The 14,291-nt window shown below is 42.5% G+C and overlaps 1 protein-coding gene across 8 annotated transcripts in view; it reads right to left on the minus strand.

Annotated features, from left to right (window-relative positions):
• Nucleotides 1-14,291, minus strand: part of phf21ab (PHD finger protein 21Ab) — a 44,331-nt gene that overhangs the window by 16,800 nt on the left and 13,240 nt on the right. For 6 of the 8 annotated variants that reach the window (XR_012593643.1, XM_074633391.1, XM_074633390.1 and 3 more), the window contains exons 5-10: nucleotides 13,774-13,806; nucleotides 13,522-13,587; nucleotides 6,365-6,517; nucleotides 5,586-5,822; nucleotides 3,085-3,174; nucleotides 1,802-2,143 (exon numbers count right to left, since the gene is read on the minus strand). Coding sequence is in view for 7 of the 8 variants with exons in the window: in XM_074633391.1 (XP_074489492.1) it covers nucleotides 1,802-2,143; nucleotides 3,085-3,174; nucleotides 5,586-5,822; nucleotides 6,365-6,517; nucleotides 13,522-13,587; nucleotides 13,774-13,806 (921 nt within the window). In the remaining variant the exon portion in view is untranslated. The remainder of the gene's footprint in view (nucleotides 1-1,801; nucleotides 2,144-3,084; nucleotides 3,175-5,585; nucleotides 5,823-6,364; nucleotides 6,518-13,521; nucleotides 13,588-13,773; nucleotides 13,807-14,291) is intronic. The other 2 variants (XM_074633393.1, XM_074633392.1) reach the window with 1 other exon arrangement.

Genomic DNA, 14,291 nt, shown 5'->3' on the forward strand with positions numbered 1-14,291 from the left:
AGTGAAATTCCATGATTCTCCATACCAAGTTGAAAACAAAAACAAAATAAAAAAGTACTTCAACATCCATGACTTTATTACTATTTATATTCAGTTTTTGTTAGGAAGTTAAACAGGTCATAATTCTCTCTCTATTATCTATTTTATATTGCTGTGAAAACGTCTCCTTCAGACTACTGGATTTATTCACCAAAAACTACATTTTACTAGATTACATTACAATGGCACCTCCCGTTAACGTTAGCTGTTAGTAGGTGTGAAAAAAATGTTAATGTATCGTGATTTTTTTTTTTCATGATTTTTAAATAGATTTTTAATGCCAGAATCTATATATTTGCTTCATTTGAGTCTATGCGGAGATAAAGTATAGATGCAGTATAAAGAGAATAGAGCTGACGGGAGAGCTAGTGACGACCTTGGAGAAGTTAGAGGAAGCATACACGTGGTACTACGTCCGGTTTTCAAAATAAGGTGTTAACAAAGGGAACTGTATATACAAAATACATATATGGAAATAAGATTGATGGATTATATTCACCAGAAGTATAAAACATTACATGTCCCTTATAAATTAAAAAGAAAATACCACTAATTTGTGAGGGAAATGTCTTTATTCTTTGATTTTTGTGTTGCTAGAATTTTTTTTATAAATAATTCCTGACAATGACTGATTTTCAGCATCAGAGATGTCCTGAAGTCAAATATATCAAACATTTTTACTGGCTTCATTTAGAGATTTTCCAGAGTAAAAGTCCCTAGAAGTGTATGATTCAACTTTTTCCCCATGGTCTAGTGTTAAAAAGTTAACAAAATCACAATAAATCGTAATGTCGAATCGCAATACTTAAAAATCACAATACATATTGAATTATGATAGTATCGAATCAGGAGATAGGTATATCGTCCAGCCCCTAGCTGTTAGCAGCCAGTCAGCAGCACAGTCCTGCAGTGAGCTAACAGTCAACATTAACTAGCTCTCGTCCTGCCGATTTCAACACGTATCTGTTGTTCATAATGCAGCATTACCAGGGAGAAAATATGGTGCGTCCACTGGACATGTCAATATTGAGTTTACTGCGTCCCAAACACATTTTCTATCATCCAGGGACGTCGGCGCGCTGTAAGTGTCAGCCCTGACGGTACCTATAGTACTGTAGACAAAGCACCATCACATTTTCATAATTTTGGCATCAACTCGGTACCAAAGTATCGGTTCTTGTGGCATTCCTAGCTCTAAGTACAAGATTCAATCACAGATGATCGAGCTCATCCAATCTTAGAGCTGTAATAACGTTTTTTACCGACAAAATCCAATCTGCACATATCCGAACTTCATCAAGGTAAAAAAATGTCTCTTTGTTGACTGAATGTTAAGTCCTGTAAAAGATTTTATTATCCTCTCACGTGCAAAAGACAGTCACTTTACCTCTTCAGCCTGGTCGGAAACACCAGAAAAGTTGCCATAAAAAAATCAAAATCTAAAAACTTTCTAACTTTCTTACATAAAAATGTTTTGGCAAAGAGAAAATATCCATCCATGGTTTCTCATTTGGGAAAGTAAACTTGTGTAAAAAGCACTCATGGATTGTCTTATCAAAAAAAATAAAATCCTCATGACAGGTGCATTTTAAATACAAAAGAAAACATTACAGACACAAATCAACTAACATTTCCCCATGCTGTTAATAAAGAAGCGTACTGTTGTTATACTCCAGGTATATTCAGGTAGGACTCGTAGTACTCGTAGTACTCGTAGTACTCGTAGTACTCGTAGTAGTCGTAGTAGTCGTAGTACTCGTACCTTGGGCTCAGTGGTCAAGCTGCTGATCTGGATCGTCCTGGCCGGAGTTGGGGTGAGGATAGGGGTGAGGTGGTGTGCCTGGGCGGGGCTGGCGAGGCGGGTGGAGGCAGCAGACACCGGCGTGGTGATGACGATGCCCGTCAGCGGGGTGGAGCCGGTCTTGCTGCAGGGCTGTCCGTTCACGATGCGGACCTGGTGAATGGGAGCCGCCGAGGGCAGCGAGGACGACAGCTTGGTGGCCAACATGACGGGCCTCTGGAGCAGCTGGGGGGCCGCCATCATGGGCGGGGGAGGGGCCGGGGCGATGTGGACGTTGGTGGGTGTGGCCGGTTTGGGCCTGACCTGGTGACGACAGAGAGCCAATCAGAAAACAACACCAGAATGACCCGACACTGCTGGGTAACGCCACTGTGGAGCTCTGCTCTACTGGTAATACTAATACCACTAACCACTGACTCTACTACTACTGCCACTGATACTACTACTGGTACTATTAGTACTACTGCTTCTATCCCACTACAATTTCAAAGTGTATAACCAATATATTTTATATGTTTTAACTAGATAAGTTTCCAGTAAGACAATTTTTGAGTTTATATATTTAAAATATAAATAAATTCCCTTCCTGTTCTGAATTTCTTCTTTTTTAAAATAGAGTAAAAAGCTGTGATTTAGTAATGAAAAACAAGAGTATCAATAAAGAACCAAACCAAAAACGAGTATTGAAAAGAGTAGCAGTATCAATAAAATCCTAACGATACCCGCCCCTACTACTAACAGTACTGTTACAGATACTACAGGTGCTCCCAGTGGCATTACTCAGCACAGGTAAACAACAAGTTTCCACTTAAAGGGTTAAAACACACCGACAGCCAGGAACACAAAATACCAAGAAGCTGCAGGAAAAACAAGCTCTCACCACAAAAGGTAACACACACACACACACACGCACTCACACACACACACACACACACACACACACACACACTCACATTCTCACACACACACACATACACACACACACACACACACACACACATTCACAGGCAGGAAACCTTGAAAACAACCCGTTCACAGGTCAGTTGGAAAATTAAAAAAAGCACAAGGAGAGGAGAAGAGATGAGTAGAGGCAGCACAGAGCAAACAATGTTTTAGTGCCACGGAGCAAGGCATGAGTGTTTGCTTTGCTGCCCTCTGCTGGAGAGTGAGCGAGTCACCTCAGGTGGGCCACACACACTGATCTGAGGGGGTTAGGGTTGGAGGCGGGGCTTACAGGGACGCACCTGTGGCTGAAAGGTGGGTCGAGGCGTCAGTCTAGGAGGAGGGACAAACTGAGGAACTTTGATTGGCTGGGCGGTGGTGGTGGCCTGCACCTGAGACAAAACCACAGCAGATGTGGATCTGTGCTGCTGTTACACTGACACGTCTGCTATTACACTGACACGTCTGCTGTTACACTGACACGTCTGCTGCCGTTACACTGACACGTCTGCTGCCGTTAAACTGACGTGTCTGCTGCCGTTAAACTGACGTGTCTGCTGCCGTTAAACTGACGTGTCTGCTGCCGTTACACTGACACGTCTGCCGTTACACTGACACGTCTGCTGTTACACTCACACGTTTGCTGTTACACTGACACGTCTGCTGTTACACTGACATGTCTGCTGCTGTTATACTGACACATCTGCTGCTGTTACACTGAAACGTCTGCTGTTACACCGACATGTCTGCTACTGTTACACTGACACGTCTGCTGTTACACTGACACGTCTGCTGTTACACCGACATGTCTGCTGCTGTTACACTGACACGTCTCCTGTTACACTGAAACGTCTGCTGCCGTTAAACTGACACGTCTGCTGCCGTTAAACTGACGTGTCTGCTGCGGTTACACTGACACGTCTGCTGTTATACTGAAACGTCTGCTGCCGTTAAACTGACGTGTCTGCTGCTGTTACACTGAAACGTCTGCTGCCGTTAAACTGACGTGTCTGCTGCTGTTACACTGACACGTCTGCTGTTATACTGAAACGTCTGCTGCCGTTAAACTGACACGTCTGCGGTTACACTGACACGTCTGCTGCTGTTGACACTGACCGGTCTGCTGCTGTTACACTGACACGTCTGCTGCTGTTACACTGACACGTCTGCTGCTGTTACACTGACACGTCTGCTGCTGTTGACACTGACACGTCTGCTGCTGTTGACACTGACACGTCTGCTGCTGTTGACACTGACCGGTCTGCTGCTGTTACACTGACACGTCTGCTGCTGTTGACACTGACCGGTCTGCTGCTGTTACACTGACACGTCTACTGCTGTTACACTGACACGTCTGCTGTTACACTGACACGTCTGCTGTTACACTGACACGTCTGCTGTTACACTGACACGTCTGCTGTTACACTGAAACGTCTGCTGCTGTTACACTGACAGGTCTGCTGTTACACCGACACGTTTGCTGCTGTTACACCGAAACATCTGCTGCTGTTACACTGAAACATTTGCTGCTGTTACACCGACATGTCTGCTGCTGTTACACCGACACGTCTGCTGCTGTTACACTGAAACGTCTGCTGCTGTTACACTGACACGTCTGCTGCTGTTACACTGACACGTCTGCTGCTGTTACACTGACACGTCTCCTGTTACACCGACACATCTGCTGCTGTTACACCGACATGTCTGCTGCTGTTACACTGACACGTCTCCCGTTACACTGAAACGTCTGCTGCCGTTACACTGACACGTCTGCTGTTACACCGACACGTCTGCTGTTACACTGAAACATCTGCTGCTGTTATACTGAAACGTCTGCTGTTACACCGACACGTCTACTGCTGTTACACTGACACGTCTGCTGTTACACTGACACGTCTGCTGTTACACTGAAACGTCTGCTGCTGTTAAACTGACAGGTCTGCTGTTACACCGACACGTCTGCTGCTGTTACACTGAAACATCTGCTGCTGTTACACTGAAACATTTGCTGCTGTTACACCGACATGTCTGCTGCTGTTACACTGAAACATCTGCTGCTGTTACACTGACACGTCTGCTGCTGTTAAACTGACAGGTCTGCTGTTACACTGAAACATCTGCTGCTGTTACACTGAAACATTTGCTGCTGTTACACTGAAACATTTGCTGCTGTTACACCGACATGTCTGCTGCTGTTACACTGAAACATCTGCTGCTGTTACACTGACACGTCTGCTGCTGTTACACTGACACGCCTACTGCTGTTACACTGACACGTCTGCTGCTGTTACACTGTGGAGTCCGATGCTGTTACACCGACGTGTCCAATGCTGTTACACTATTGTTACACAACCCAAAAGTAGTCACTACGTCACTCTTTTGCAAGGACATGAATTTTGAGTGCCACTTTCTGGTGTGACAGGACACTTTCATACTCAGCACGTTGTGTTTACATGACATCCGTGTTTGACTCTACTAGCCCTTCTGTTTTTTATGTGAACATGTGGCTACGTGAGATAAACTGGAACCACATGACTGTTTGACTGGTTAGAGGACTGCTTAAAGGCCACCACTCACACCACAGCCTACTCGAGCATTAGCCATGTGATTATAAAAACATCCTTCACTCAGAGTTGGGACACTTTTAAACTCCCTAAAACCCCCTGAAGGCAGTTTAACAGACAGCTGTCTACATTCAGTAGCTCTCCTCAGCTCTACAGCTGACAACATACAGTACAATAAGTCAGATTAGAGGAGGGCGGTGACACGTGACTGGACAGCAGCGTCGACCGGAGGGTCTTACCACCATGGCGTTCTTGGATACCAGTCGCACGGGCTCCGAGCTCTGATTGGTCAGCTTGCTGGCCACCTGCAGGTTGATGGGGGCGTTCTGCAAGTCGGGTTTGGTGATAGCTGTGGTTACCATAGCAACAGTGGGCGGGCGTTGTGGCAGGATAGAGCCGGGCAGGGCGGGCGTGGCGGCAGCTTTCAGCACCAGAGGTAGAGTCTTCGCGGTGAGGACCGGCGTGACTGTCAGAGTCTGTTGAGGGACAATTTAACCCATGAGACTGTTGTTCTGTTCTTTGTCTGTGTTTTTTTAACATTCAGAGAGTGAGTTTATGATCAACTGTTCGAAGTCGTCGTCTGCGGTACACAGAAATGTGTTAACACAACGTTTCGTTTGTAGCCGCTTGTGTAGGAACATTATCTCTGCTGTACGACATACAACGGTTAACGGATAAATAAAATGCATAACTCTCCAATTAGTGAACAATTACAGTATGTTAGAACTAGACTGAATTTATGAACAGCTGATGCAGGATTTTCCTCTATGGTCTGCTGGTTCTTTAAGTCTTTTCATATTTAAAAATACATTGTTTTCTCATAAACTATTAACTGCTGAAAATGGACCAAAGTATTTTCTTTGAATGTAATCATCAGCTATAAAGTATTTAATGAAGTTCACTGCAGTGGGATATTAAATCTACTGTCTTAATCACATTCAAAGAGAGAAATTCAACCCTATGCTGTGGTTTATGAAGCTGTCTCTTATATAAATGTGTGTGTGTGTGTGTTTGCTACCTGCTGCAGGCCTCCAGGTATCTGCTGGCTCTGCAGCAGGCTGGCCGGCTTGATGTCACTGCCTACTGGAGGAGTCTGGATGTGCAGCTGCAGCTTGGCCTCTGGCTCCTGCTTCACCATCAGCTCCTTCCTCAGCTGCTCCACCACCTTTTTCTGCAGGAGGAGAGGAGAGGGAGAGAGAGGAGGTCAAACAAAGACTAAATCTTGTTTACAACAGCAGCAGCAGTATTTGTGCAGAAGAAGCTGCATTGGATCACTTTGTAGTAGGAGTGTAACGATTTTTTACAACGATACAAATCACTATCCATGGTGAACTAAACCCTATCCCAGCATGCACTGGACGAGAGGCAGCGTACACCCTGAACAGGTTACCAGCCTTACCAGCATTACACAAAAAAATCAAATGACAATCACATTATGACTAGGTCTGTCAAACGATTAAAATAGTTAATCACGATTAATCGGTATTGCATTTAGCAATCATAACATGGCAAACAACAGTGTGTCAGTGTGCTGACTTGACTATGACTTGCCCCAAACTGCATGTGATTATCATGAAGTGGGCATGTCTGTAAAGGGGAGACTCGTGGGTACCCATAGAACCCATTTTTATTCACATATCTGGAGGTCAGAGGTCAAGGGATCCCTTTGAAAATGGCCATGACAGTTTTTCTTCATCAAGATTTATTAGGATTCTTTAGGTTTTCTAGTTTCATATGATGCCAGTATCTTCACTCTAGCTATAAAACTGAGCCGCTACAACCTAAAAATTACAGGTTGCATTAAAGAAATTAGTGCCGTTAAAATTAATCTGCGTCAACGCGTTATTATTGCGTTAACTTTGACAGTCCTAGTTTTAATGGAAGAAGAGATATCAGGATAATAGTTAGTAGATTCATTCACTGCTGGTTTGAGTCTGAACATGAAAACACATATAGATTATCTGATAGGTTACGATTTACTTCACTAAGCTGCTCTGCCTGTCCTCTTAGACTGAGTCTAATAATTGCTTTTTCATTGATCCTGGCAGGTCAGATTAGAGGAAGCTCCGTACTTCCTACTGCTGAGACAGTCCAGTCTGTGATTGTACTACATGAATGCATCACAACACTGACAGATACAGATATCAGAGGCCTGCATGCTGCCTCAGCCATTTCTACAAGACAAACATAAAGATAAGGAGGAAGCAGGACAAACCCAAAGCAGGGATCCCTTTGAAAAAGTCAATATATAATCAATAACTGTTGCAGCTGTAACACTCAGCCCTCCTACAATCACCGCTCTGATCTGATTGGCTGGAGAGACTACAGCTGCATTCATGTGGTGTCGGGCTAATCGGAAAAATTAGTTTGCCGACTGGGAAAAATGTATGTGAGGAGAATACCAACACAAGTCGGAACAACAACTCGGAAAGTCAGCGACATTTTTGGTACACGAGCTGCCGTCATATTACACAGAAACATGGAGAGTAAATGTTGGGTTGATGGTAAGAAACTTTTTATTAATTCACGTTTTATCAACTTTTTTGTTCACGTTATTTGTAATCTAGGTTGTAACGTTACTGTCCACGGGACCTAGATTAGTTAGAAAAGCTTATTTATTATTGCTTTATTGATCCATTGTCTAGAAACAGCTCTGAGCAATAAAATACAACACATTAAACTAGGGCTGGGACGATACATCTATCCCGATTCAATACTATCACGATACTTTGGTGCTGATTCAATATGTAATTTTAAGTGTTGCAATTTGATATTGTGATTTATTGTGATTTTTGTTAACTTTTTTTAACATTAGACCATGGGAAAAAGTTGAATCATACACTTCTAGGGACTTTCACTGTGGAAAATATCTAGATGAATCCAGTAAAGATGTTTGATTTTCAGCATGTATGTAGTCAGAGATGTCCTGATGTCAAATATATCAGTCATTGTCAGGAACTATTTATTAATTTTTTTCCAGCAACCCAAAAATCAAAGAATAAAGACATTTCCCTCACAAATAAGTGGTATTTTCTTTTTAATTTATAAGGGACATGTAATGTTTTATACTTCTGGTGAATATAATCCAATCAATCTTATTTCCATATATGTATTTTGTATATACAGTTCCCTTTGTCAACACCTTATTTTGAAAACCGGACGTAGTCAGGCGTGTTATTTCCTCTACCTTCTCCAAGGTGGTCTCTAGCTCTCCCGTCAGCTCCATCCTCTTTATACATCCAAGGTCAGCTCCATCGGGGCCGTTTGAATGTATTTAACATAAATGTCAGTATATGGGTGCTCTATAGTTGTAGCGTCGGCCCATTTGACCACAGAGATGAGAGTGACGGCCGGCTTGACCGCACGTTACTGCGATACGATAACGTTTCCTGTCCATGACAGAGTTAGCATGCAGCTCTGCTCTGCTTTTCCTGCAATGTGTGAAACCCAAAGTGTTTCCATACTTTACTGGATGTGTAGTGTTTACCACTTTGGATTTAAAATGGGAGGGTGCAGGTCGTATCCACGCTGACCCTCCGTTGTTTTCTACTTTCTCGTTTCGGCTCGCTGTGGTTTGTTTTGGTTGACGGATACGGAACGGATATGACGTCACGTTACTCAGACTACAACAATAAAAGCGGTAACTTCCTTCTACCTCCACATAGACTCAAATTAAGTAAATATATCGATTCTGGAATTAAAAAATCCATTTCAACAACGTAAGATAACAAAACGCAATACATAGGCCATTTCCCCCCCCCCCCCACACTTTGTAGCGTCCATGTTATTTCCACATTATGACTTAAAGCTCTTAAACACACAGAAGTCGGAAGACGACTTCCGAACTCTGGGAATGGGACCGTCCGAGGAGCACCTGAATGCAGCATAATAGAAGAAGAAACGGAGCACAGGACACACACACACACACACACACACACACACACACACACACACACACACAGCTGAATCAAAAGATAAAGCCCATCTGTTGCTTAGCAACACTCGACTCAGCAACTTAATGCTGCGACACACGATTATAAAGAGGAGACTCCAGACTGAGAAGAGCCGCGGGTCGCGTTCACACAGCAGTTTGACCTGCAGTTAATAATGTGCAGGACTTTATCTGCTGCTGGGGGACGTTTCATCACACTGGATTAGACTGCCGACTGCCTTGCTGCTCTTATCAACCGCTGCTTAAAGGAGCAGTTCACACACAGTTTCCATTTAACCTCGGCTGGTATCCAAGCCATGCACATAGCTTTTAAAGTTTATAACTCACAGAGTCACCTCTGAGACAATAAGCAGGACAATGACTACGTTTACATCAGTAATTCTTTCATTCCCCCTTTAGAGGAAGAAATATTTTCTCAATCTGTTTATTTTCATTTTACATGCATATTAACTGTAACTTTCTTAAAATAACAATAATCTCTTGTTTTTCTTCATTCATTATATAATATGTAATAATATGTTATGTCTCATACTGTCAGCTGTTTTCAGACATAAAATACAAACTGGTCTCTCCTCGTCTCCCACCGCCTTCATTATTATTTATATTTATATAAATGTAAGTTATGGTGCTGTTGGGTTGCTGCTAGACCGCCCCGTTACAGGTGCATGTGGGAGAGAAAACAGGTCTCAACCGCAGTCAAACTGTTGTTTTTGAATTAAAAATATTGCCTGAAGCAGAATATTTCGTTCGATAAAAACGAGGTCTGTCAATCAATTAAAATATTTAATAGCTCAAATTAATCGCACATATTTTATCAGTTCAAAATGTACCTTAAAAGGGAGATTTGTCAAGTATTTAATACTCTTATCAACATGAGAGTGGACTAATATGCTGCTTTATGCAAATGTATGTATATATTTATTATTGGAAATCAATTAACACAAAACAATAACAAATGTTGTCCAGAAACCCTCACAGGTACTGCATTTAGCATAAAAAATATGCTCAAAACATAACATGGCAAACTGCAGCCCAACAGACAACAACAGCTGTCAGTGTGTCAGTGTGCTGACTTGACTATGACTTGCCCCAAACTGCATGTGATTATCATATAATGGGTATGTCTGTAAAGGGGAGACTCGTGGGTACCCATAGAACCCATTTTCATTCACATATCTGGAGGTCAGAGGTCCAGGGACCCCTTTGAAAATGGCCATGGCAGGTTTTCCTCGACAAAATTTAGCGCAAGTTTGGCACGTTATTTAACCTCCTTCATTACAAGCTAGTATGACGTGGAAATTAGAGTACCAATAATATGCTGCTTTGTAGCCGGTCTGTGAACGTCACTGGGCGGCTCTCCAGCGAGCTACGCCGGCGGGCGATTGTGGAGCTCTCCAAAAAGGCAGATAAACAAAGGTTCCTGTTAATTTAATATTGGACATTTGTGTTGTGATATTTAAACAGTGAAATAAAAGCCCCTCGTCTATAGACCAGTCTCTAGAGAACTCCAGCCTGCTCATAGCGGTCTGTGAGCGTGATCGCCCGGCTGGCGAGGTAGCGACCCCGGCAGGTGCTAGCTGGCTGTATCGGCAGTTTGTGGAGCTTCTAAACTCTGAAAACGTCTGAGCAAATGTTCGATTCACCATCTAATATGGTAAAACTGTCAATATTCAAAATCTACACAGTTGATTTCTCAACTCAAAAATGTTCAGAAGTTAATTTAGTGATGAAATAGCTAAAAATATGTTGTTTTTTGCTTTTGTTCGCATACTGAATACTACATACTACATTTTTGCCAAATCCGTACATACTACTAGTATAGTATGGGGTTGTACTACTAGTATAGTATGAGGTTTAGAATACAGTTTTAAAGTATCTTAATCAGCTCCACCTGCAGCCAAACTACAACAACTAACTTCCTGTTGTCCCTCTCACCACCCAGCTTACAGTTTGAGAACCTCTGATCTGGGTTCTCTGTGTCACTGTCGCTGCATCAGTATGCATTTAAATCTAAATTACAGCAGCAGATTAATAGCAGCCGGTGTTCGGAGGCTGTGGGGTTAACACACGGAGAGAGAAAACAGGTTTTTACAAGAAGAAAAATTCCTCAGCAGGAAGTGTTGCAGTTAAACAGTCTGTAGGTATTTGTCTAGTTGAAACTTGTCCAAAGAGAAGCACCTCCATGGTCTCATTTACATCCACAAACACAAAGAATTTCACCTGCTTCACCGGCAGCCGGCTGCAGCCTCACTGTAAACAGTGAACTAAGTGGATGAGGACGTTTCAGTAAAGCCAACGATCCGTCCACTAGACGAGGAGCAGGACATCAGACTGGTTTTATTTCAGTTAATGCAATCAGCAGCCTGCTAGTTAAACTGGGAGGTTTGAGGTTACCATGGGTCGAGTCTCTTGGGACTCGTGGTCGGATGTCACCTGATATTACGGCACAAACGATTCTGTGTTTATATCACAGCTGTTGTGTGGAGGCATTCACTTCCGGTTAGTTAAGAGGTTATATTAGAAACAGTTATGATCTTTACTTTACACAAAGCCAGGCCAGCTGTTTCACCCTGTTTCCAGTCTTTATGCTAAGCTAAGCTAAGCTAACCACTTCCTGAACACACAGACATGAGACTGATATCAATTAGGCTTGTCGCGGTAGTCGGTGTTACACGGTGGTCGAGCACACACCGATTACCTTACGTACCCACCGGCGCAACCGTCGTTTTGCCCTTTTTACAGAAATAAAACCCATTTAGTTAATTTCCGCGTATCAGCGGCATGTTATCAATAGATAGTTGGACGACGGCCGTGAATGCTTCTGCTCCATACGGAGTCGCAGCTCAGAGTAGCAGGAGTCAGATTTCACACACAGGACGAGAGAGAGAGTTGACAGACAAGACGATGGCAAAGCGAAAAGCAAAAACGCCTATTTGGCAATATTTCAGATTTAAACCCAATGCTATAAGGGAACCATAACGTTAATCAGGCCATCACCGTGCAGAGGACAGAGCGGTCACAGCCTGCAGGATGGAAACCTGCGCTGCTCCGCAGTGAAAGCTGGACCGGAGAGGCCAGACATACCGCCACCCGACGTGAAAGATCAGAGTCAGCGCGCTACATACAGTATATTGACCGTCATCTTTTCTTGTAAAATGTCTGGTGTAATCGGTAACACTGGTGTTGTCACGAGTTTATTTCCTTACCGTCATATCCCTAACATCAATCTGAACATCTCACTCTCTGAAATTAAGAGATTTCCCAAAATGTTGAACTATTCCTTTAAGTTTTTAGTCCTGAATCTGATGCAAACCTCCATAATTCTGGTTTATATTCATATAATTCTATATATGTAAGTGAATAAACATTAGAGCTGCAGACAGTGAGGAGAAGTTTGTCTTCAGTACCTCACAGTAATAATAAAAGCATTCATCCATTGACATTATTACATCCTCAGACAGTCGGAGCTCTGTGTGAGTTGAGACAGTGATCGTCTGAAAACACCTAAATTGTTATGTAAGTCTGTGAGCACAAAACAAACCAAGCTTTATCATGTATTCTCCATTACTAATTTAAAAACAACATTCATCCGCTCGCATCTTTAAAAAGACACTACTTCTTATTCTAGTTGTTCTAATTCTACGTTTTTCTGGACGCAGCACCTACAAAGTGTTTTACATGAAAACAGTCAAATATGGAGGGAGGAGATAAAAATAGGTGGTTAAAAATAAAGACAAAACAACATTTACAAAGAGTGAACAATCAGAAGAGGTTTTAGACGAGCGGTAAAAGAAAGATGGTAGTTTAAGTCTGTCTGACTGACTGACTGGGCGTCTCAACCCTAACTAACTGGTTAATTGGTCTAACTGGTCAGCTCAGTGCTTCTTAAAGGACAGGTTCCTAGTCTTGTTTTAAAACAATACCAGCATGCTGCCCATATAAAGCATTATTAGTTCCCTCCTGGAATCTGACCGATCTGATTCTACCAGACCACAGAGAGACGCAACGCGACCACATAGATGCAAAAGAGACGCAAAATGACCACAAAGTGCTAACGGGCAAGTGAGTTCTAAAATAAAAAAAATGTGAACGTGTCCTTTAAACCATTTCCTCATCTTACCTCTCACATACAGAAATCTGCTGTAAAACCTCATTAACAGAAATGCGTGTGTAAATATATATACAGTATATATATATATATAAAAAAAATGTATAAAACATACCTGCTTCTCACTGAGCGCTGTGATCTTTGCTTGAAGTTCGTGGAGCTGCTTCTTCAGATCTGCGTTCTGAAAACAGGAGCAAGTTAGTCGCTGCCGATCAAAACTGGTGTAAAACTTTGAAAGCTGATTCTCCTTCATGTATCAAACAGTCGGTAGATAACGAACACGAGCCTCTGATGTAAACTCTCACTGTGGTGTGTTCATGAGCAGCTGCAGTCATCAATACATCTGTGATTGAAGTGCTGGGTTTACCTGAGGGTCCTGCTTCATCTGGGCAACCAGTTTCTGCAGAAGAAGACAAGAGACAGTCAGAAAAAAAACATAGAAAACACAGTGACACCCGATGGTCACAGTTTGGAACTACAACTAGAGGGCTGCACTAATAACAACACTCCTCTGATGGACATCAACCAGTGTATATAAGGTTAAAATAATGTGTTTAAAGTTAGAAATAACACAAGAGGAAATGAGTTGCAGGAGAAGTTAATGAGCGAATGAATGTGGGTGTTATATCAGAGCAGGATCTCCCGTATTAAAGGCCCTGAAATATTATTAATATCATATTCTCTATCTGCTTCTCATCATGATCGACGGGATCCTACAGATTTATTTTGAGAGAATTCAGTCTGTGCTTCTCAGTGGTTTGAAGTATTTTCTCATATACTGGTGTTACGTCCCCTAGAGGGGTGTAACGGTACGTGTATTAAATAATCGTGATCTCAGTGTTGACCAAAATAATAATCGAGCAGCCTTACTATGCTATATTGTTG

This window comes from Sebastes fasciatus, chromosome 4, assembly GCF_043250625.1.
Source record: "Sebastes fasciatus isolate fSebFas1 chromosome 4, fSebFas1.pri, whole genome shotgun sequence".
NCBI classification, from domain to species: Eukaryota; Metazoa; Chordata; class Actinopteri; order Perciformes; family Sebastidae; genus Sebastes; species Sebastes fasciatus.